The 25138-nt window shown below is 44.5% G+C and overlaps 2 protein-coding genes across 5 annotated transcripts in view; one reads left to right on the forward strand and one right to left on the reverse strand.

The window, feature by feature from the left end:
* The window catches only part of mys (position-specific antigen beta subunit myospheroid), a 35490-nt gene extending 28141 nt beyond the window's left edge, over positions 1-7349 (reverse strand). For 2 of the 4 annotated variants that reach the window (XM_089545796.1, XM_089545794.1), the window contains exons 1-8: positions 6804-6983; positions 6107-6235; positions 5885-5979; positions 5050-5154; positions 4868-4952; positions 3383-3611; positions 1568-1739; positions 730-813 (exon numbers count right to left, since the gene is read on the reverse strand). In XM_089545796.1, coding sequence (XP_089401922.1) covers positions 730-813; positions 1568-1739; positions 3383-3611; positions 4868-4952; positions 5050-5154; positions 5885-5979; positions 6107-6206 — 870 coding nt within the window. In that variant the 5' untranslated portion in view covers positions 6207-6235; positions 6804-6983. Of the gene's footprint in view, positions 1-729; positions 814-1567; positions 1740-3382; positions 3612-4867; positions 4953-5049; positions 5155-5884; positions 5980-6106; positions 6236-6803; positions 6990-7196 lie in introns of those variants that run through there. The other 2 variants (XM_089545795.1, XM_089545797.1) reach the window with 2 other exon arrangements.
* A 487-nt stretch (positions 7350-7836) lies between these two features.
* LOC149343268 (uncharacterized) lies at positions 7837-24133 on the forward strand. The gene is made up of 7 exons (XM_089545798.1): positions 7837-8634; positions 8775-9284; positions 15017-15364; positions 16365-16565; positions 17137-17460; positions 19338-19665; positions 20990-24133. The coding sequence occupies exons 1-7, from the start codon at positions 8581-8583 to the stop codon at positions 21175-21177; spliced, it is 1953 nt and encodes a 650-aa protein (XP_089401924.1). The 5' UTR covers positions 7837-8580; the 3' UTR covers positions 21178-24133.
* The last annotated feature ends 1005 nt before the right edge of the window (positions 24134-25138 follow it).

Genomic DNA, 25138 nt, shown 5'->3' on the forward strand with positions numbered 1-25138 from the left:
TCTAGTGCGATTTGAAGGTTATCACATTCGTTCAGGCAAAAAAGAACCAAGGAATTCATGGCATGACGGTCACTTAGTCTACAACAGACATGACGGTGCACGATAGAGGAATCCTACTGCTAGCTAAGAGCAAGTATTCGTTGCAGCATTCTTGCAAAAATAAACTGTAATGGAGCAGTTTAATCTGGGTAGGTTAAGTCTGAAGTGATCACCTTGAAATCGCGTAGACTGTACTCACTCAAAACAAGGCATGATGGAGGCCCAAATAACCAGGAAAATGATAGTGATTCTCACTTAAATCCTGGACACATCAGCATACTGGACCTAAATGACTTAGCGAGAATCCCACCTCGGCAAAAGCAGTGCACAAGGAAGCGTTCTCCCTTCACTAACCACCATGCTGACAACACCACGTCAAGGATGACCGCTAGTGGCAGCCCCTCCCCTTTCAAGAGGTATTTCTCAAGAGGAACATGGACTTCCTCCAATGAAGCAATGAACTTTGGACGCGAACAGAGTCCTTACTGGAATGCAGAATGGACTTGAGAGCCTAAATGCACTTCAACGAAACATAAGGCGCTGGAAGTGTGTTGCCAAGCTTACCACTGAATTTTCCGAAAATGACAAACTCTGCCCGTTCATTCACAATCTCTGCTTGTAACTGAACACCAGCAGACATTCGGGCAGAACAATTTGCTGATGTGTATGGAAGACAAAGCCAGTGCTCACCTTGCCATCACCAGCGTAATGAAAGCCGCTGTCTGTGGAGAAGAGAAGAAGCCTGCGGGCCTTTTCCCTCCAGCCAATGTCCTTCTGCAAAACACGAAGAAGAAGGAGAAATGTGACACTGGCAGTCAATACTGAAAAAAAAGGGCCTTTAGACATTACACCCTTGCAATCCATTCCAATATGACACACAGTACAGGAGAAGCTGTATCTCCTTGGGGCCCTGCTCTGGTTAAATCAAAGTGATTGTATGGGCTGCGTTCACAATTGGCTCCGATACAAGCAAACAAGTAAAAGGAATTTAGCTACAGCCCATCTACAGCCAAGGACACACTCAAACTCAATCAGAACTGCGCTGCTTCACAAGGAACTTTACAGATGGACTACAACCGTCATTTGTTTGTTCATTCTTCAATAAGTTGGAAACCCCAGGGCATGAAACAGAAGGGGGAAATGGAATGGGGAATGATAAGCATGATGGGAAACAGGAGGAGCCGGTACCACATAAGCTCCAGGCAGCGATGGCCTTTGCATGCAATAAATGTTGTTTAGCAGTCTTAGCACAAGTAATCAACCTTCTGTTATCTTCACTATCAGAGATCCCCATTTTTCACATTATCAATCCAACCCTAAGTCATGCAGCAGAAAAGGCTTTGTAAGGAAACAAGCAACACGATCACTACCCTAAACACTTAAAAGATCATCTCACTGAACACTTGGCTAAGCTTATGCAGCTCTTTATTGGTGTCTGCTGTACAGCATTCAATCATCAATTAGTGGATACCCTTAACCTTCTCAGACACACACCCTTAAACACTAAGTGGCCCCACAGGGAACTCACGTGGCAGACGACGGCTTGCATTATGGCGTCAAACCCGCCTTCGGGAGCATCGAGATTTCCAGAGACCTTGGCATCAGCCACCTGTGTCTTGAACAGGCCAGTGTTGATGTCTAGAGGCATGTGGTTCTTGAAGCCATAGGGTGCAACGCAGCCATCGCAAGGCCTGTCTAGCCTGCGGGAAATGGGAACAGGATTACATACCAAGACCACAGAATCATTCCACATTCCACTAGGCAAATGGGATGGTCCAATGCAAAAAGGAGAATTGGCACGGCGTGCAAAACAGGTGAACGCTAAGTGCACAGCTTCAAAACACGGAACTACTACATGAATTAAACTCAATATCAAGGTTCTGATCACAATACACAGCACGAAATTCACTAAAAAAAGTGAAATATGATTCTTAAGTTCTGTGGTGGTGTGCATACAATTGCGGCATGGCAAAACAGCATTTCATTGTAGTTCCTTGAAATGCAACGCATTAAGCATGACACTTTAAGCATCATGAGTAAGACTGGCACAACTAGTACTGCCGTGATCACGCCCACTCAGTTTTGTAGTGCACAGAATGCCTAGGGCAGCAGTGGAATTCATTCATCACTACACCATTGAGATAAACTTTATGTGCGCACTTAATTAATGGTTTTACATTTTTCAAACGCAGCTTTTCTGCTACGCTTATCCTGGCTGTAACTTCCGTTCACCTCACAACTGGAGAAAATGAACAAGTGACATGACGCTTCTTAAATTTCAGAGGCTTTGTTATCAAAGGGAGAAACACATCTGCAGAAAAAGCTGCTTGGTGCAATAGCTTCTCAGTCATAACTTAAAATCCACTTGATCAGCAATGCTCCGCTAATCAGAATATATAGTACAAATACATGGCGCACACTTGCGCAAGGTTAGTGCTTAAAGAATTTATTCAACGTTGCCTAGTATGCAGAGCTTTTCCTCCTTAAAGAGGCCATGAAGAAAACTCCATCCAGCTTTTAAACTTAGCGAGATTCTATTTGGCTTTTCGTGGCTCTGTTGGCAGTCATTCAACAGCGAAACATGTATTCATTGCTGTGCAATTTGGAGTTGAAAACAGAGTTTTCTTTTCTGTCATTCCATTCATGACTTCGATGATCGCTGACACAGAGTGAGAGTCACAGAATCCACAATCGCTGGCTAAAAGTGGTCAGCAGTGTGGTTGAGCCTCAGAGATTGATATAAAGAAAAGCATTTATAACATCACTGCAGTTTTTTTTTGTGAAAACGACCTGTAGTGTCATTATCTGCATTTCATATTTTTTTTTAATCTTTTTGAGCTCATAAAAGCCCCATTTTCACTGACAACAACTTCTTCTAAATGCCTGCCACATTCAATTTGTCCTTGATGCCGCTTTAAAGCTCAGACTGAATTATAAAGGTCACTCTACGATAGTGGCTTACAGGACTGGAAAACTTGACTAGCTGGTAGTCACTCACTGCCCCCCATGTAACGTACAGGGTAAGGGGATTACACAATCTAATTTGCATGTAATATACTAAATCCTGTACCGAAATAAACCACTTACTGTACCCTGCAGCTAATACTAAAGGCAAAATAAGAAAGGAACTTTGTTTCAGAGCATCTGAACAAAATACCTAACAACACACTACAGATCAGACAGGAGTTGCCTGAAAGCACACTAGCACTTTTATTTTTATCTTCCAAGCACCAACACGATACCTTTCCACCCCATTCAAGGACAGGACTTCATTGCCGTGTGTCCAACAAAATGACTAAATACGCGAATGTACAAGAAGAGGAGAACGCTTGAATCAGCTTACTTTTCAGGGACGGTGTTCACATAGGGCATGACCACTTTGTCGACAAAGGACCCGAAGCCAAGACGGAAGTTTGTCGTTATCTTGCCCATTTCCTCGGCCAGAAGGTCACCCAGCAGTGCCAGCTTATCTTTGTCGTCCTTCATCGAGTTGGACAGGTCCATGAGGTAGTACAAGTCAACAGGGTAATCCTCAGCCTGCTTGAATTCCACGTGAAGCGGGAATGGAGACTCTGCACATGCAAAATAACTGGCTGCATCAGCGAACATAATTACAAGTGCACTCTTACAGCAAACAGACTGTGCCAGACATAGCAAAGAGACCACAAAGACGGTTGGAAAATGAAAGAACAGAACTATTCCTGGCCAGAGAACTACGTTGCCAAATTTTTCAGATCACTTTCACTTAATGTCTGGTGCAGATTCTCAGACCCTCCGATTCCTGTTAGTACTTTGACCTAGTCTTTCTTTTCTACTTTTCTTCCATAAATATACAATGTAAATTATGCAGGCCAGCTTCAGCTTTGTTCTTCCAAGGCCATGCTACTCAGCATTCGCCCTACTTAAAAGGCAACACAGAAAAGAATCACATTTTTTTTTTCCAGGTGATAAGGCAGGTACCATTAACTGATAAGACTTGAAAGTGAACGATGCTCACCACAGTGTCGAAAGTTGGGCAATTGCTTATTATGTATGTGCAAGCACTAAGCATGTGAAAGAGGTCAAGCGCTTCAAAACGGCCCTAAAAGGATTTCTGAGACACTTTCCAGCAATCCCAAGGCTGCACAAACAAAGGCATACTGCATATGATAGCAGGTCCCACTGTCGGTGAAGAAAATTTGCTCAATGACTCCCTGCTTACTGCTTCCTCACTAGTGAAGGTGACACAGATACATCACTGACTCACAGCATAAAAAAAAACGCAGTACCAAACAGGTGCCAATCATGCACAGCGATCAACGGCAAGCCAGCAAGTGCATCTATCTTCAACCATACAAACACAAGACTGGTCTATACAAATCAGTGCTCACAAAACCAATCTTGAATGTTAGTTGCCTTTAGGGCATCACTACCCAGGCAGCGTCTTTTTTCGTAGATGCAGTCAACACACTTGCTGCTAGAGCTGCAAATCATCAGAAGCAGTAGACAAGAAAAAGAAGTGCTCTCACAGAGTTCTGGTAGCAAGCAAGGAAAGAGATTTTTCCAAAGCAATACAGTGCCATCCTTTAAATACTTCTGGTACCAACCTCTTGTTGGTTCTGTTTCGCTTAATCCACAAGTAAGGCATTTGTAAGCAGAGGAACCAGCAAGATTCCTACATTAGTGCCACTCCCAATGGCGAAACTGGATAACTGCACTGACAATGCTCTCCCACTGAATTCCAAGTATTCTGAACAGCACAGAACTGCACAAGAAAGCTCACTGGAAAAATTACCCTCACCTCTGAGACCACAGATGTGAAAAAAAATCAAGCTGCAACAGAACTTACTTGGCTTTAACCTGAGCAGAATTTCTTGCGGTCTGATCTGAATGGCTTCTCCCTCCTTCACTCCTTTGTTGCTCAACTCATTGTCCTGTTGATATCAGACATGTGCAAGAAATCAGTTTATATCAAAACAGCTTTATGTACTATACATAAACATATCCAGGGGAGCTTCACGATATACTTGCCACAAGTTTGGTCATGGTGTTCTTGGGATGAAAATAGTCGTCAGGGCAGTACTGACCCAAGTTGATGAGGGTGTCACACCTGGGTTTTCCATCACTTGTGTAATTCTGGGAAAAAAAAAAGATACAGTTAAAAAAGAAGCAATACGGGCAACAAAACTGATGTTTTAGATTAGCTTGAAGAGGTATAGGCACCAAATTTTTCTTTGTTTTTGCTTTAGATTTATGACTAAGACTTCAGAAAACATGAAACTGCCTGTGCTCAAAAAATAATTCATAGTCAGATTTCTTTGTTCACATAGTTTTGATTTTAGTTTCAGCAGTTTAAGAGCAGTTGTGATGTCACAAGTAAGCATGAGCTCAAGTGATACGTACAAAAACTGAAATATAATAGCTGTTTGTCTGCTGGCAGTCATTCCAGCTCCTGGAGCGGACTAGCGTAAGAGTTGCTACGAATTAAAACAAATAAGCTGCCATTATATCGCAGTTTTTGAAAGCCTCATGTTATCTCATACCTACTCTCGACATCGCAAACACCATTCAGCTAAGGAAACTGAAACTATGTTGGAGAACAAACTCAATTACAAATTATTTACTAAGTACAGTCACATTCCACATGGTGATCCATATTTACTCACGTTTAATGCATCATTCCAAAACAAAAGCACAATACAAAAAATCTGCCATCTCCACCCTTTACGAAATGCAAGCTACCTGTATGCTTGCATGCACTTATTAATAGGAAATCTGTTTTCTTTGCAGATCTATCGTTAGATACTAACCTGCCCGATTACAGACAAGTACAGAACATATTTCACCCATTTATAAGGGCACTCACCACTTTTGTGCACCAACCACAGTCAGAGTCAAAGGTGATACATTCAGAGCACGTTTCTCGGCCACTGCATGGATTACTCAGGAGTTTCTCGGGGCCTGTAAGTAGTACAATAAAAAGGGTTTCACCACGTACAGAACTCACCTGAAAGAACTTATAAGTTTAACAAATCTCATTGTAAATAACGCATCACTAGTGAGGTACCAAAACGCAAGCTGACATTACCTTTCTTCACGCTTTCTTTAGTCTTCACTTGGCAGTGCACAACAGAAGCGAAGAACAACAGAACGTAGCACAAGTGCTTGGCGGTGGAGTAAGAGATCATGTTCACAACTTTTATTTAACAACAAAAACCTGAAAACGAAAAAGATGGGCAACACATTACGAATTTAAACGATTTAATGCTCTCGAAATACAACAGTTATTACAAGCAATAGCAGAATGCAAGTGCGGCGCAAAAGGATTTCCTGATAGTGAACATGCCCACACCCTTCCAACGGACCCGACGACGGGGAACTAGCGGTAGAAGAGGCAGATAGCAATTTCCGTCCCGATCGGGTCCGCAAAATGCCATTGCGCGGTTGCTTTACGGCCTCACGAAGAGTACGCCCATCAATCTTCATTTCGAGCACGAGAAACCGGCAACTTGAGGCCAGATGGCTTACAGATGTGCCCTGCCCATTGTTTATGCGCACTGTTGTCGGCTCGTCAACTAAGTTACGAACTACGAAAACTTCCCAAAAAGTAACGTTATGAATAACGTTATCCTTTCAAACTTCTGACGCACACTACAAGTAATCCCTTTACAGAGTTTAATCGCGTAAAAACTCGAATTATTCACGAGTCACTCACAACGGCAGCTTGAAGGAGTGCCGTGAAACGAAACTTTTCAGTGAATACAGAACAAAACGGGAGTACTTACAACTGAATGAGGAGTAAATTAACGATACGTTATCCCTCTTCTCTGTATCACGTCATTGAGGACAGTCAAGCAGCAGCGCTCAATCACAGAGATGGTACGGGACAGCGAAACTCTCAACGCGAAGTACTCGGACAAGCCCGGTTGCCTATGTAAGGAAGGAGACTCATGGGGGTAGTGACGTCACTCAGGAAGTGTTGCTCACGACCTCACCAGCCCTACGGCGGCGGCGTCGTTGGCGCCTGTATGTGTTGCATCTGCCACAGTAATTTGAGACTCGGTCGACGCTGTCTTGGCCCGTAGAAACAGTGTAAATCAGCAGTTCCCGTTGCCGTTAATGCACCGGCAACAGAAAGAATTAAAGGCGGCTCAAGCTGTGAGAGAAAATTCACTCACAAGGTTCAGGTGTGAAAGCCGCAATGCTGGTGGATTCTTGGTGGGAATGGGGGACGCGCGCGCGCGCCCTGAGACGCCCACGTTTCGCCCTCCTCACGGATGCGCCCCGTTTCTTTGAGGCGAGGCGGTTGTCGTCGAGGTTCTAAAAACGGGTTCGCGCCGCTGTCTTTTTTGTTCGAAACCTCGAAGGCAGGTTGTAGCCTCGGTGCAAGCGGAAGTCCTCAGCATGAGTTTATTTTGTTTTGAATTGTCAAGGGGATGCAGAGACATTGCACAAGTAAAAATAAAACATCTCTATCCACGCGCCGTTCTTTCTGTCTTTTTTTAAAAAAAACCCTGGAAGTTAGCTTGACATCAACCGTACGTGCGCGATCTATCCGTCGTCCAATCCTGTATTCTGTTTTTATTTATGGCTATTTCTGTTTATCAAGGTTTGCGCACGCATGCTCCCACACTTTGTTGGAAAGTTTGATTTATCGGAAAGCCGACCAAGTCCTACACTTCGAAACAACGCGCGGACATATCCATTGGCGTAAGGACATACAACGAACAGAAACCAAAGCAAAAACCACAAGACCACAGCCATTGGCTCTACGGGAATGTCACACCTACTAGTCACACCCTTGCCACACACCTCTACTCTGGTCACAACAAGTACCGAAGGCAGGCAGTGCTTGTTTTATTTCAAAAGCTCCGACTGGCACAGAGCTGCAATACACTATTATACATTTCGCTGCTGCTAGATATGAAGAAACATGATCTGATAACTTAGTGGCGGGCTTTATTTGAGCTTTTTAACTACGGTTTCTCAACGGTCTGACAACATGGGGAACTTGGGAAAACGTGATTTGTCAACATTGCATTTGTACGCTCATTGCCGCTACCGCGTAGTGTTCTGTAGTACGGGATAGTTCTGTTCTCCGTGTATCTGTCAAGAGTCTTGTCAAGCTTATCGCGTGAAGAAAGCGCCTTTTTGTATGCGCTTTAAAAGATGGCAGATTTCGAATGCCATTCAGCAACATTCAAAGCACGGTAGACTCAAAGTGCCTCCTACACTACGCGGTGTCCTACCCGGGACTGAAACGGATGTCCGAATGAGCGCGTGATAGGCGATGTGATGTGTGGTGGCTTAGGTGGGTGTTGTGGTGCGCTGTGCTGTGCATTTCGACGCCTCGTCAATGAACCGATTGGTGCCGTGCGATTTCGGTGCATGCGCGACGGTGACGCAAACACGCTTCGAGTGGAATGATTCGACATCCATGCTCACGCTGGATTGCTTGTGCGTGCAGCATAGACGGTGCGAGGTGCTGACCTAAGACGACGCTTCACAACAAGTGTCCTTCGGTTAATTATCGTGCTGAATCTACTATGCACAAAACGAACCATGCCTGCTGTAGGAGTTCGAGAAGAAAAAGAAAAAAGCGAGCAGCTTTTGGAGGTATAAACATGTTGGTTTCTCGCGTTCATTTATGGCTAACCGCTGTCAGAATGCTTGACCGATGATTTTGACTGAGAATCGTGCGAGTTGTGCCCTGTCGAATCGTTAACGTTCGTTTCTGTTTTCTTTGTTATGTTCAGGTCTTCGACGATGTGCAAGCATTCTTGTCAGATCAAATCGTCCGTTCAATTCCGGAGAGCGTCGAAACGTTTTTCCGGGACAACGGAGTCCCGGGAAAGCTGTGCGAAGACGTTTCGGACGCCTGTTTGCGGTACATGATCCACGGTTCATTCGTCGACATCCTCACAGCGCGCAAGATACTTCAGAAGCACCTCCTGCAGCGTGACGCTGTTGGCCTGCAGCAAATCGCCGAAACAGATGAAGTCGCCTTGTCGATTGCATTTCAAGATCACTACGCTGACGTAGCGTCACACGAGGTTATTGGCACAGATGTCATTGAAGACTGCCCTGACTTGGCTGCTGAAGAAGATGTCTTCTGTTCGCCAAGTGAAACAACCCTGCTTGTTAACGTGGTTGCTGATGGGAGCGCATGTAACGAGTTTTGCTCTGCAGCCCTTCAGCACACTTTCGACCAAGTGGAAACAGTTGCCAGCAGTGTTGTCGACGGAGGTGACGAAAAGGAGCCTGAGGTGATTCTTACAATTCTTTGGTGCACAGTTGCTAACGCTTGGTTATGTACCCTGTGTGGAACAGATTCTCACACACATTACACTTAGGCAGTGGATTACAGTTTGTGTCCATTGTTTTTACAGCTTAGCCATGTGTGTGGCCAAGACAAAAACAAGAATAATTTTGAATCAGATCTTGTTGGAAGGTTTTGTAGTGTTGGTCTAGAGATCTTAGTGTCTTCATTGTAATCCTGCAGATGACAATGACGTTAAAGGCGCTTTGTGCACAACTGTGCACATTGCAAACTCGCAGTGTTTTCTCAAAGTGTACTCAAGCTAGCATTAGTTTCTTCATTTCAGGGGAATTTGGCATCCTTCACCTTTTTTATACCAACTAGCAAAGGCAGCAAAAAATATTTCACAAACGAATAACCTTGGTAGCACGTTTTCTGCGATTTTCTTGCTGTCAGATTTGCCCCCAGTAGTTAGTGAAGTCAAATTTTTTTCTAGAATACTTGAGTCGCGTGCACCTCTGAAACACAAAATCATTGCCTGTTTCCTTAGGTGTTGATTTCATAAATCCTGGCGTTCTAATATTAGTTTTCAACTGTTGTGATAGTTAAGAAAAAAATTTTGTATGTTCGTGTAAAAAGTTAACCATTGCTGTTTCCTGTTGAAAAACTACGAACTTGCTTTCTTGAGGCCTGGATGTACTATTTAGGCTGAAGATATTTGTTTTTAATTGAAATGAGAATTGGTACCTGATGGGGTTAAGGTCTGTCACAGGTGTTTAAACAAGAAGGAGTTGCGTAGCAGATTTCAAGGCCAAATTCGTGTCTTTCACAGCAAGACATATTATACAAATTCTAGCGCATAATGAAAAATCCTGGTTAGTGAAGTGGCAAAGCAACATTAAGACCTGATAGTCGAGCCTAGTTTGCTTGTCAAGTAAAAAACCAGTTGTCGGGTTCATGTAAACGCTGTCAGGTCAAGTAAAATAAGCGGCAGAGCGAGTCTGGTTACCTCACCTGCAGGGGATTGGTTAACTCGCTTGACCCGCCTTTCTGTAAGCATGTAAATGCTTACAGGGAGTCTGGTAAGGGAGTCTGGTAACAGGGAACTCTGGCAGCCGACGTCAGCCCCCGCGTTATCTCCACCCGCGCTATCTCCACCTGCGCTTCTTGCACCGGCCAGGAAATGGGATGGTTCCTAGCATTAAATAATGAACAAAAAAATGTGAGCGAAGCGCTGGATGGCAGACGGCAGCGCGCAGAAACGCTTGGACCAGAAAAAGGAACTGGAAGTTTGCACGATAACTGCAAACCTCGACACTAGGCGCTGCTGCGATACTTACACACTTGAACAGGGTTGATGACGAAACACAGGACGAACGCTGTCCTGCGTGTATCTCCTTTCTTTGTCCTGAGTTTTTTGCTCTGAGAAAATGCATTAGTGTTATGTTTTTGTGTAATGTAAAAAAATTGGCGCATTTAACAATTCTGTAATTTTTCGCTTTAATACTTTCCGCTGAGCACAGTTAGATATTTTCTTTCCACTGGTTCTCTCAGTTTACTAGTCTTGTTTCAACTTGCGTGATCTGTTCCAGTTTACTGTGACCGTGGTTTTCTCAGGGACATTTCTCTATTTATTTCATGGTGCTTGCTTCTATATTTACTGTTTGTTAACCATTTATATTCATAGTGTGATGATGTACTTCCACTACTATATATGAGGTGTCCTGTCTGCATACTAATATGTTTATGGTCACTTCCTGAGCTGTTAGTCCCTCACTCGTCTATCTTCATTTTACCAACCTGACATCACTCAGTAGAAACGTAGTTGATTGACTGCTTTGGCATTCTCCTGTGATTTGCCATTCCCATTTAATTTCTCTATTCACAATAACTAGGTTGTGCTGCCGACAGAGTTCTAGCCTTAGCTTCCTGTTATTATTTGTCTATCCATCCAGACCTCTGACATGGCCCAAATAAGATAACTCCTTCTTTATTTGCAAGCTGCTTTATATTCTCAATAAGACGTACGTGATCTTGGCGTTCCTGCCTACAATTATTGCTTGGCCATGGACAGGTTGCTCCTAGCCATGTTGTTCTGTGCTCACTGTGCCCAGTTTTCGTGTTCTTCACATGTTGATTCTGCCATCTGCCACTTTGTTCCTTAATGTGGCAGTCCTTCTGCTTTTCTTCTTTTTCTTTCTGTCACACCCTTAAAGGTGCACTAAAGAGGATTCTGAGCTCGTCTTTTTACCGCAGGAACTCTATCAGCACGCTCCCAGCATTTCTAGAAACTGAATTATCGTCCTGTGCGGCTGATTTTCCATTTTCCTATTAAATCGAATTAAACGTCCCGGCTGCCGCCTTTTTTCTTTTTAACCCATCTCAGAAAAGAGGCGGAGTCAGCCAACGCGAGGAGTGCCTTTCAACCAGCCGAGTGGCGGCTTGTCGCTCTGCCATCGGCGGAATGATACATAGCGATCGGCGAAAGCAAAGGATCCATGCGTATTTTTATTTCCATGGGCCTAATTTGCAGCCATGTAGTCTGTGACTGAAACTAGTTATTCACGGAAATGTAAAAACAAAATAAAAGCGAGAGAAAAGCCGCCACGTGACTAGCTGAAAGGAACTCAACACGTTCGCTGACTCCTCCTCTTTTCAGAGGTGTGTTTAAAAAAAAAAGGCAGGAGCCGGCATGTTTAATTCCATTTATTAGGCAAACCAGCCACGCAGGACAATAATCCGAAGTTTCTGAGAATGCTCGAGAGTGTACATTGAGTTCATGCGGTAAAAGACGATTTCAGATTCCACTTTAGTGCACCTTTAAACTGTGGTTCTTTCATGTCCAAGAGATGTGTCACCGCTTAAACGCCCGAGTCCATTTCTCTCAGCGCCCTCAGTTTCCAATCATTAAGCTTTCTTTCTGCCCCCTTGCATGTTTATGTAACTGACCTTGTTGTTAGCTCACTTACTTTTATTTTATTTTATTTTTGTTTTTTCGAATGTTCCTACTGACAGTTCTGCTGACTGTGGTGTACCTAGTTAAACTTTCTTCTCTACTGATTTCCTGCCTTTCCGCGCACCCCTAATAGTTGCCTCATGGCTTGCAAGTCGCTGATCTATCTCTCCACCCAGCCTGCCACTGAAGAGACTTCCGCGCACCCCTAATAGTTGCCTCATGGCTTGCAAGTCGCTGATCTATCTCTCCACCCAGCCTGCCACTGAAGAGAGTTCCATATCAATCGAGAGCTCTCCCCACACCTGCTCCTCACTCTGCCTTGATTTTTTTTTTTTACTACTTCTAAGCTCTTCTCGTGGCCTAACGTGCGGATATCCTGGTTCACTGCTGCTGCATCCTTTCTCTTCACTCCCGTTCCTTGTCATTGTATCTCTGGTACAGTGCACACTATGATCTGTACTTCAGGAGATGTCACTTGTATTTCTTCTGCTCCCTGGGCTGAGCACTCAACTGTTCTTGCCTCATGCCCTTCAAGCACGTCGTTCAGTCCTGCTTGCCCTACTTTGATCTCTGACAGTCTACTTTTATGTGTTTCTACCTGTGTCTTCATCGCCTTCCCTGGGAACTCTCCAATCGCAGCCTGTTTATCTCCGGTCACCCTTTCTGCTATAGCTCCCACTCTCTCTCGTGTTCGAGGCCCCTGTGATAAGCACTTGCACTCTTTTTCCTTCTCTCCTAACCTCTCACTTCTGCTAGCCTGCGGCTTGAGGCCTCTTGACTTATTTGTCATCAATGCCTGTTGGCTCTGACACTATCCCCTTCTGATGCACTGTTTTCATCTTTCTCACCATTGCTGCCTGCTGTCTGGGTCTCCAGTTCTGCATAGCTTCTTTGCACGACCTTGGCCATCCAAACTTTGACCTCATTGATCATGGTGGCACAGGGCCCATGCATGTGTCCTGCAATGGCATGTCTGCCGTTGCAACTTGCAGTGGCCATCTTGGCCACTTTTCTTTCTAGTGCTTTTAATTTTTCCTTCAGGTCTTGCAATAGAGGTTCTTTGAACCCCTTGGTTTGAGCATAGTGCCTTATCGCAGTCTGCTTACTCTCCTATGGCAAAGAACCCACCCAGACATGCACACGTTCACTCATTCACTTGTTGCTTATTCTCCTTTTTCTACTCAGCTCTGCTTCCAAAGCCTCAACTTGCGAGGTTGGCATTTTTCCTCTCTATTCAGTTCAGTCCCCCCATGTGTTAAATACGCCTTATGCGTGCATGAATTCTGCGTCTTCTGCCTCTTCAACAACCCCGGACCTATTTGCATTCAAATCAACCATCTGTTCCCACTCTTGGTATCTAACCTGTTTCTTAATCATTGTTACTCTCGTGAGTGTCTACACCACACAAAAATAACACAAAGGGTACAAGCGAACACCCCATGCAAGCATGGGCATCAGGTAAAACTGTCTACAACAAGTGCCCAGTTCCTGTGTAAAAAAATAAACAAATAAACTGTTCATAATTATTTAATGCATAAAAGCCACTAGCTCTAAAAAAGGTAGTCAACAAAAGTCAAGCTCAAATCATTCACAAAGGCTATAGGTGTCGGATACAACTCAAGTCCCCGACCATGTAGAGAGGGGAGGGGACTATCCCCTTTTATCTGTCACCCCCTACATTTTCACTGTCAGAAGATGCACTGGAAAGTGTGCAGTGCCAATAAAATCTCACAAGCACTCTTTGAAAGGAAAAGCACAATGCATTTAACAACAGCTCTGTCATGTACACCAGTACATGTTCTCACGTTAGGTACATTGATAATACCCAAGTTTTACTGCTAAATGCCACTTTATCTAGTATGCAATTTTGCGTGCTAAATTAGAATTTAGCTTAATTTCCTTAATTAGAATTTCCCTTGGAATTTTCTTTTCCTTGTGGTTGTAAATGCAGAGATCAGCAGCCCAACATCAAAATCCTGTGTTACTAGTCAATTATAGTAAGCCTCTCTAAATACTTCTGGTGTTGGATGCTACCATAATACCACTGTAAGTCTGTAACATCTTTTAGGAACGGCGTTATTGTTATGGGACTGTGTCTAGTACTGCCATTATCCAGACATTCTGCATTTTAGTGTTGTAGCTTTTGTCATTCACACTTTTGCACAGTGACAGCGTCTTCTCTATCCTGACTGCACTGTCAAGAATAGCTTCCTGAGGTCCACAGGTCATGCCTGCTTTTCTTACCATTCTGTCGAGTTCTTAGCAGTTGTAAAACACTGCTCTGTCTGCTACGGGGATGCAGTAAATGACATAGTAAGGGGCACACGTGCTTGCTGCTAGTGTCTTGTGTTGCGTGCACGTGCAGTTGCATGTATCTTTTGTCACAGTTACAGTGTGAGTGCAACGTACTGAAACTCTTCATTAATGTTCGCCTTAGTAAAACTCGTGTTGAAGTAAGTGCATTGTAGTGCATTCTGTTAGCATTGCAAAAATGGCGGCTTTCATGTTTTCCTTCCAGCATTGGCTGTTCATTATAGATGTGTTCGTTATAGGCCTTTATTGTGGAAATCAGAGCAAATCATGGCTTTGAGAAAGGTTAACTAAAGCCCACAGCTTCTGAACAGTTTACCAGCTCAGAATTCACCATGTGTAAGTGGTAGACTTGAAATAAGTGTTGCTAATTTCTCGTAGATTTCTTGGTTTCTGTGTGTATTGTCATGAGTTACCAACAGCTTCATGTTAATGCTTTTCTTTTTTTACTTCTTCCTGTTTCTCTCAAACAGCAACTCAGTTGCGAACCAAGTTCTGTACCAAATCCAGTTGTCATTGAGATTCACTGCTCGAAGCTGGAGGATGCCATGCTCAACCTACCTCTGGACATTCCCATGGCCCAAGAAAACATTGAGGAGCCATTCGTGGAAGAGGCACCAGTCATGGCTGCCACACCCACATCACCGGACCAGCTTGCAGGTGATCGTCAGAATGACACACCGCTGGAGCAAGCAGCAGAAGTTCAGAAACGAAAGCGGAACTATGAAGAAATCACACCATTCAAGTACTTCTGCGAGCTTTGCTCGTTTAAGACGAAGAGGAACAGCCACTACCTGAAGCACATAAAGATACATGAAAAGGTGATTCATTGCATGTTGCTGACAGCATGACTGCTGTGCGAGGTAAAGGTGCTGCAATTTGTATAAGTGTTAGGGAAGTCTACTGAGGTAATAGTATTTATGATGTGGCATTAAGCTGTTTTTTTTTGCAGAGGGTGGGGTACTAATCTTTCTCTCACCCTGCTTTCACCCCCTCCTTCACCCTCTTCATTGTGGTGTGGCTATGGCCACTATGGCTTAGTTTACCACCCGGAGTTAGAGGCCCATGTACTGTGTGATGTCAGGTGGTTGAAACTTTCGGACCCCTCCACTATGACGTTCCTCATAGCCCGAGTCGCTTTGTGACATTAAACCCCATTAAACGAAACGAAACAGAATGAGACACTTATTGGGCCTTTTCTTCACTCACAACCTTATCCTCCTCTTTTGCTTGGGCTTGTATACCAACATTTAACTGCGTACCCGCCGTGGTGGCTTAGTGTTTGGGGTGCTCGGCTAGTGAGCCTCAGTGTCCAGGTTCAAACCCGCTTGTGGCAACCGCATTTCGATGAAGACGAAATGCAAAAGGTGACCATGTGCTGTGCAATGTCTTTGCACGTTATAGGTCTCCAGGCAGTCAAAATTATTCTGGAGCCCTCCACAATGACATCTCTGTTCTCTTCTTTCACTCCCACCTTCCTTTCTCCCCTCACCAGCGATTAACGTGCCCACCAAGAAGTGAGACACTTACCGAGTTTTATTTCCTAAAAAAAAAACTTTTTTTTTAACTGCATGGTAGAAAATTTGTTGCAGCTTAGTAAACCTTATCAAATTTGGTCTAAAACTTGCATTTATGTGAATTAATTGTGTGTACTAATGATGTGCTCGGATTTTTTTTTAAGAGCGGACCTCTGTAATAGGTGTAAGTGATAAAACAGAGTAACTGAGTACAGTATTACAGTCATTACTGTTTGTCAAAGTTTCCCAAAAGAAGCAAACGAATGGTAACAGCTGTGGATGTGGTGTCCTGTCCCAACAACAGGTGACCACACTGCACAGCTGTGACAAGTGTTCCTTCACCACCATGCGTCTTGGCCACTTGAGGAGGCATGCATCAACCCACAGCAACCAGCTCCATCGCTGCACCCACTGCAGTTACACAACAGATGACCAGAAGCTGCTCTTGCGCCATAACCGAATGCGGCACTACCGCAGTAAGCGTCCCCGAGGGGCTCCACCTAAGGTAAGCGACTATGTTGAATCTACCTGATCCTGTTCTACATTTTTCTCTCCTGCGACCTGCGGCTCATGTACAGTTTAGTTCTTGTAACTGTAAAATACCCTAGGGTCCGCCATGGGGTGTCAGACTGGCTATGGCATTTGGCTGTTGAGCCCAAGTTTGCAGTATCGAATACTGGCCCCAATAGCCACATTTCACTAGAGGTGAAGTGCAAGAGAGCCTGTGTACCATGTGATGTTGGGGTACTATAAAGCTCCCCAGGTGGTCGAAGTCAATCTGGAGCCCTCCACTGTAGCATCTCTCATAGGCCAGATGTAGACACGGGGTGTTAAATTCCATATACTACACCTACAGTAACGTACCATACCGTACCGTACCATACCGTACCAACATACTATAGAATAGCAGCACAGCTAGATTCGCTGTGATAACTTGCTAAGCTGCATCACTCGTGCAGCTCACGTCTCTTTTGTGCTCTCTCATATGGTTATATTTGAAAGCAAACATGGTTGTCGAATGCTTGGGACAACACAGGGGATCCTTACTGTGGTGCCCCTGGCACTGTGCGTTGCAGCCGATGGAATGCCCCCACTGCAGCTATCGCACCACGCGACCCCTGCTGCTTGCCAGGCACCGCCAGCGTCATGCAGGTGACAGTGGGGCGCTGCAGAGCAGTGCACCCCTGCACCAGTGCACCCAGTGCGGCTATCAGACGCACCGCAAGGAGCACCTGGTGCGGCACCGCGCAAACGTGCACGGGGGCGCGCGCCCTTTCCTGTGCCACCGGTGTGGGAAGGCCTTCAAGCGGGCAGATGCCCTGCGCCAGCACCACCTGACGCACACCAGCCCCAACGAGGGCATTCCCCAGGCCTCGTTTCCATGCCCACAGTGCCACAAGGTGAGCGGCCTTTGTCATCTGATTGCGGGATTGAACGAGATTACTACTTCTTGGTGCAGTGGCCAGAGGTGCAGTATGTTCGTGGTGTGGCATTTCTTGGTTTCTCCGAGTGGTTAAGGTAGCTTGTGTGAGACTATGGGAAAAGGACTTTTGCTCAGCAAGGACTTTCTTTTGAAAAACCTGCATGGAGAGTTATTGATAGAGTAGTAGAATAGTAGAATGGTAGAATAGTGGCGACAGGTTGAATAGTATGGTAGAATAGATAGGGTTTTATCAGCAGCAGAGTTGTATGTAATGCGTTACAAGTAATTGATTACTTGTAATCAGTTACGTAACGGTTTTTGTAATTTTTAGTTTACTGTTTGCTTTTTTTTCAAATGATAACATTCAGGGTAGTTCAATTACTTTTTTTTGTAATTGATTACTGGCACTCATTTACTTCTTTTTTTTTTCTGAAAACAAGTTGTTAACTTGTTTTGAGCTTTGAGATTCTCAACCTGATGGCCAATATCGGTGCTAGCCAAGATGTGCTGTTCGTTACACCTTTGTGACAGAGCTAGAACGAACTGGCTGTAAAGAAGCACCGCGCATGATCATGTCTGTACTGCAGCGGGGTCACGGCCATTCCCTACAGCGGTTACTGTCCCTGGAAATATCACGTGACCGCTCTTCAGGGACCCGTGGTCCTGTCAATTGGCGCTGCAACTTCCTTCTACTACTGCACCTAACTCGGCGGCTTCCACACAAAGCACGAGGGTGCACGTTAACCAAGGATACTTACAAAACCAGCACTATTTTTAGAGTGTTTTGTAGTAACAGAAAGAAAATTATGTGGTCCGTGTGGGCTTTGGGGATGAAAAGTCACAGACAGGGCACTCTTTATGGGTCTTTTTGTGCTTTCCTTTCGTGCGTTTTTATTTTTAATTCCAGTATTCACAACTAACCAGATTTAAGTTTGACACTCGGTGCCTTTAAGGCTTTGTTGCAGAGGTGTCTAACAATGCAACCAAGTTGTCGGGAGCATGGAAATTGCCATTCCGGAAGCCATTTTGGAACCCTTAACTACGGCGTCCCTCATAACCTGCATCGCTTTAGGACATTCAGCCTACATAAACCAAAATTTATTTTCTGTAACGTGTAGGAGACTGGTCAGGAGTGGGTGGTGTGTGCATGTGTACGTGCATGTGTGTTTATTTGGGTGTGTGTATTTCATTCAAAATTCACATTATGATATATTTCAGTAATTTGTTTGCACTTCAAGTTGTCTTTGTATATTTCACATTACCATGACCATCTTTTGCTGCATTTCCTTGCCTCTTGGAAACTTTCATAGCAGGGGTTAGAGAAAATGTGAGAAGTCAAGGAACTCTGACAGAGTGCTTTGACAGACACCCTGCTGCTGGTTGTTGAGGGCTACTGGCCATTTTATTGGTCCTTTTATTCATTTCGATTCGCTCAGTCAACAGCTAGCCTTCAGTTGTTTCATTCATTGTCTGGCTGTACAGTTGGTCACACACCTGTCTAGAACACTCGAATGGTGTACTGCGGAGCACATTTGCCTCATTAACGAGTGATGTAGGGCTCGAAACAAGACCTTATCATGCATGCGCCTTCACATGGATTGGGTTTACCTCCCGACATCTTTAAAAGCTGTACCATGTCCGCTAGACAGCGGCAGTTGTCATAAATGCACAACAGAGCACGCTGTTCGAGTGCCCCAGACAAGATTGTGGATGTCTGTACAGGAGAGCGACATAGGTTTGCCTACGGTACACTGCTTTTCAGAAAAACAAAACTGTGGCATCTGACATTGATTATACTGTGAGGATACGCATGAAAGTAGTTTGATTATTTTTTGTGGGTCCTGTAAAATGCAGGTGTTCCGGACACACTCTCACCTTTCGGAGCACCAGGCTATCCACTCGACAGCGAGACCATTCTTGTGTGAGATCTGCGGTTCGGCGTTCAAGACACGGTCAGTGCAGCGCAAGCACGTGCAGTCAGTTCACAACAACCCCCGGGCATTCTGCTGCAACTGCTGCAGCAAAAAGTTCAACACTCAGTATGCGTTGAAGCGGCACCAGAAGCTTCACCAACCTTCACAGCAGCAGCAGCAACCACAGCGGCAGCAGCCGGTGCAGCCACACCTTCTTGTTCCACCACATCCACCACCCGAAGAGCAGGTTCATACCCCTTCACTTCAAGGTAGGTAGCTGTGCCTGAAAGGGTGAATGCTACACAGTTTTTTTTTTCTTTTTCTTTTTTTACTGGGTTGCAGTTGGAGTTGCAATGAACACAACTTATTGGTGTTGAAATGTGGTACAAATGCATGCAGAATCCTGTATTTTTCTTCTCAAAATTTTTGTGATTTCTCCTGAATTTTGTACACTGTAGCGGCACTTTTCAGTCTGTTTGTTCAGCAGAGCATTTGGCATTGGTGTACTTACATGCTCCTTGTAGATAGTAAAAAATGATAAAGCTGACATCTGGACATGTGGAAAAACCATTCCAGCCGCACTGCTATAGAGATGTCGCTGTCTGCCGTAGTACAATTCGAACCTCATTGCAGCAGACAGGTAAAAAATTATAAAATGGTTCAATATAGCCGTAATGCATAATAAAATATTTTGCCGAAAGCGCACTCAAGAGAAGTGCAGTTTAGTCAGTGAAGGAACGGAAACTCAGTCAACCTTTACTAAGCAGTAGGGGGAGAGTTTTTTCAAAGTTTTAGCACCATTTCGAAGCCTCTTGCAACAGTTCCACATGCCTTTAAAACCCAAGCGCCATGTGTGTTTGTTTGTTTCCATTTAGGTTTGTTTCCATGCACAGCACCGTCAGCATGCAGCGGCGGCAAGTGAGACGCTATCTAGGTTGTTTTCTCTACATTACAGTGATGTCGTAATGCGAAAAATGGGACGCCACAGCGAAAGCTGTCACCACCTCCATGACAGCCGACATGAGTTTAGGATGACTACAGGAAAGCTATTACCAACCGTGACTGTACCTCTGGTTCCGGGGCGCTGCGCACGAGTGTGAGAGTGTGAGCACGTGCCAGTCTGCCTGGCTACCAAGTGTTCACGCCGCTATATCTTCCTTGATGCTGTTGAAAAGTGCAAGGAGGTGCAAACCGTGGCGCAAATGCTTGCCACACCACTATCACTCACTTGTGTAGCGAGGCAAAGGCTGCTGACTGCCATCTGAGTGGGCACAGCTTGACGTTGGGGAGTTCGATATGTTCGTTTTATGACCAACCGTGTTCCATATATGAAGTTAGAATAGCGCGTGTTTGTCTGAAATATTTAATATTTAGGAGCCGTTTTATGTAGACAGTAATTCATAATATCCGTGTTCACTATATCGAGGTTTTACTGTGCTATTGATGAAAAAAATCCTTTTATGCTGTCCCTTGTAAATTTGGCAAAACAGCGAGAAACCTTAACTTGTGAATATGGCTTTAACTGCTAATTAGGTTCTCAGTGGGACTTTGGAATGAATACTCTTTTCCTGCTGTTTTTTTTTTTCGTGACAGATGTTCTTGGGAGTACTGCTACTGCCATGTCGGGACCAGTGGCTGAGGTGCCCAGCCTGGAACATGTCATAACGACAGTGCCCATACAGGACACGTGCGACGTAATTGGGCAGATATCGACAGCCATGCTGCAGCCTGCAGAGACAGCGACATTGCTTTACTTGACAAACCCCCTGCAACCATTTTGAGTGACTGTTTGTGGGAGGACGGAAGAAAAACTTGCAGTGAAGTGGTGGACTGTGACTTTCAAAGTGCTGTACAAATCATTTCCCCTAAGAAACCGAGTTGTAAACCATGTCTTGTGTCACATGTATTGTTGTGTTAGTAGTTGTAGTGCTTGAGGAATTGATTTCATCATCACAAAGGAGCTGCATATAAAGCCTCTTTGATTTGGTTGCACCTGCTACACCAGTTCAGGGAGTGCAGGACTTTTGCATTTGTTTTGCCAATGCAGCATGTGCCCGCGGAACTTTTGTATTTGCTTTGCGCAAGTTGCCGCCTTGTTCAGCACGAGTTCTTGGCTACCTTGCACTCTCCAGAGGGCAAGTGAAGTCGTAGTGCAGCAAGATGGTGGTGCCCATGCATAGGTAGGAAAAGGTACAGCCGCTGTGTGAGTGAAATTGTGGCAGTTCTTACTTGAAAGAAGGAGGTGTGATTCCAGCGTTGTACACGTGGGCAGTCATGTCAAAGCCCAGCAGGCAATATTTCAGTGCATATTCATCAATAATGTTTGTATAGTAGTTGGTCCCAAAGATATCAAACTGCATTAAAACGAATTAATTGTGTATACCTGACAGTCAAAGAATCCCCTTGAAAATCTCGTGCGTAAGTATGGCACTATTGTTCGCATTTATAGAACTCCCATTTGGCGAAGCATTCAATATATCGAACGTCACCGTGAATCCATTTCGCATGCAGAGACAGGTCAGGTTGTAAAATCGCGTGACGAAGTGAACGTGAATGCATGAGATTAGCCTTTGAGCCCTAGTACTTATTTCCCACACTGCATCGCTGTAATGCAAGAAAGGCAGCTTTCAATACACAGCTTGTCTTGCGGTTAAGCCTAAGGAAAGCCTAGCGGCAGCCTTTGCCTGGTGTGCATTGCTCACTTCTCTGCCGAAGGCGTTGCAGAAAACAACTATATACTAATTTTAGTTACAGATTATTCTATCTTTATAGTGTATTGGTATCAGAATTAGACCTCTTTTTACAGGCACTGGCACAGCACCGTTCTCTGCACTTTCAATGTGAGCAGGCTACGCCTAGAGACTCATTGCGAACGGTGCGCTGCCATCATGCTGGTGGGTTAGCGTGCCCTAGCATGTCACTAGTACGGGTACAGTGTTTTCTTGCTTCTAGTTTACAGATAAGCTTATCTACTGCCATTTTAGTGTGCAGCTCTTAGGCGCCCATTCCTGGCTTCCGGGTCGTAGTTGTCACCACAGGCGGTGTAACCGGTTGTGCAAGTCGCAGAGCGCAATGGCACCTGGAATGTGGCTGCTGTGGGAAGATCCCGGAGGTTGGGTAGCAGCATAACGCACCACCTGCCAGCCATGAAGAGCTGGGCTCAAATTTCGCATTACCAGCTATCGTAATCGTCTCTCAATTTTTTTTTTATGTATATATCGAATGATATCGATATATCGAAACATTTTGAGATCTCCTTCGAGTTTGATATATCCGGGATCCACTGTGCCTTTAACGACTATTATCCGAAAAACAGCCATTTTTTGCGCCTGATTCATAGCAACACTTCATTGCTGTTTGCTGCTTAAAAACTCTTCATGCGATTCAGGATGGCGGTGGCTCTTGATGTAGGCAGCACCCAGCTGGCTGAAATTTGACAGCAACGCCAAGGCTAGCAGACCAGGCCTGTGCTCGGCCATTCGTTTTGGAAGCAGCCACTGCCAGTGCAGCACTTGAACTTCCTGAACTGGTGCAGCAAGTTCACCCAAATCGGACATACATACGAAAAGATGGCAAGACTGTGACAATGAACCTTTTTCCAGTAGCGTCCTGAGCATGCGCCAAATTTCCTTGTGCACCATTTCTGCCGGGAGATCCTGGCAAAAATGGCAGCCAAGTTAGCTGCACTTGTTTACCAATGGACATTGTCTGTGCAACTCTATGATGCGAAGCCCTGCGGGACAATAATTAGGTGCAGTGCTGCATCTTCTAGGCGCACGCAGTTGTGTGCATGGCCCCTGCAAGCACCGGCATCGGGCAATCTTCGCGGTCTCTTTCGCCAGCATTTTCGAGTCGGGGGGATTTTTCGACAGATTGAGATGGATGAAGTGAGCATTTTGGGTTGGATTGAGTGCTGTGCTAACAGCTTGCAGTGTGAAAGGTGTGCTCGCAGATGATTCACGTCTATCCGGTCTGGCTAGAAGATGCCAGTACTGCACTTAACTGTTGCCTGAAAGTAAGCCCACCCCTCTATTGTAAAGAAAGTTTTACAGAAAAAGTGGGAGGGAGCGTAGCTGGCCTGTCCTGACATGCTTAGTTCACTTGGCGATCGCTAGAGGGGTGCACTACTGGAAGAATGTTCATTGTTGACATCAGTTGTTAATTTGTTTTGCTCCAGGCCACATTGTAAATATAAACATTCTGAATTATAGGCTAACCACAACGATTCAGATTGTGTACATTATGTGACATGTAGTATTGATGTGTGCTTATATTTTTTTACTTAGCAGACAGTGCACATTGGTTGACATATAAGCAAGCAGTCAACTTTCTTGACTAATTATCTAAGCTGCCTGTCATGAAAGTATTTCATATAAAGCAGAGTTCTTAGCTTTTTGTACAATGTCTTCAAACGAGTGAGTAAGTGGGTAAATGTTAGGATTTCTTGTGGAGCCCAGTTGCTTGAGTATTTGCCATAATACAAGATGGTTGGATGCAATCTGTCCAGAATCCTTTAGCTAGTGGTTGAAAGTTGTCTTGCATGACCTTACTGACCAATTTAAGTTTGTTTATTTTTCATTGCAAGTAACTGACACGAGAATTAAAAATTCGTGTTTTTTTTAGCAGAGTTCGAAATTTTCGTTTGTGGACAAGCTTCTGCAGTTATTTATTGTCTACAGTGTTGTGTGAGGCATACGGTGTACTTCAAGAAATTGTAAACTGTTTTGTATGACGAAACCCTGACGTTCTCAATGAATGAGGTGGTCCAATGGTTTTGGATGTGGAGAGTTCTCCATGGAGAATGCCTCCTCATGAATGACTTGACTTAGTGAAGCTTTGTGATCTTAAAAGACTTTTCTGTTCTGCAACTTTTGTATTTGTTTGTGCTGCTTACCACGTAAGTTGAATGTGAGATGTTAGTGTAGCATGCAGCGAACACAACAAGAAATAGCCATGTTTTCTGGGCATGCCAGCATTTCCAATAGCACAAAAGAGTCACGTCCGTAAATTTGACCCACAATTAAAATGTAGGCAACTATCAAGAATCTAATTGAAAGGGATAATCAAATGGATGTTGGCACGTTTGGAAGAACATCTCCTGGCAAAAAAAAACTGCAGTTTGGTTTGCTCGTGCTGAATCTGGCTGCTACAGAATGTTACCGCTTAGGTGGTGTCATTGTGAACAGTGCAAACGAAGAAAGCAGAGGAGGAAAAAGAAAGCGCGTCGTGCATCGAGAAGTGCTCACACTTGAAAGTGTGAGCACTTCTCGAAAGTCTCAGTTAGAAATCTTGACAAAAAGCCTCGGGGAGCAGCTTTCTGAATTAAAATGCTTCCTGAGGTTTGGCAGTTTCACATAATGTCTAGCGAGAAAACCTGCCAATGGGTTGGTTCTGCACCAGCTGACAGCAAGGCACAAAGCATTCTGTGTGATCTTATGCCACTAGTGCATCCAGAGGTTTAAGGAGAGCGAAACAAATTCAGATATTTGAATGTGAAGAGAGACGAGCTGCAAGAATCACTTTATAATTGTGACCTTCAGGTCAATTTTCAGTGCAGGCATGGCCATTAAAATCGGCTGTGTTGTCCAAAATGTTTCATCATTGAAGGTCACCATACCGCTCTCTGTGAGCTCAAGGACATTGTGGCCCCTACAACCATTCAAAAGTGTCATGCTGAGAAATCAGAACGGAACGGAATAGTATGCCTTCTAAAGGGCTATGAGAAATGATGTTTTATAGGGT

Source organism: Amblyomma mixtum, chromosome 5 (genome assembly GCF_055824585.1).
Source record: "Amblyomma mixtum isolate Tamu chromosome 5, ASM5582458v1, whole genome shotgun sequence".
Lineage (NCBI taxonomy): Eukaryota > Metazoa > Arthropoda > Arachnida > Ixodida > Ixodidae > Amblyomma > Amblyomma mixtum.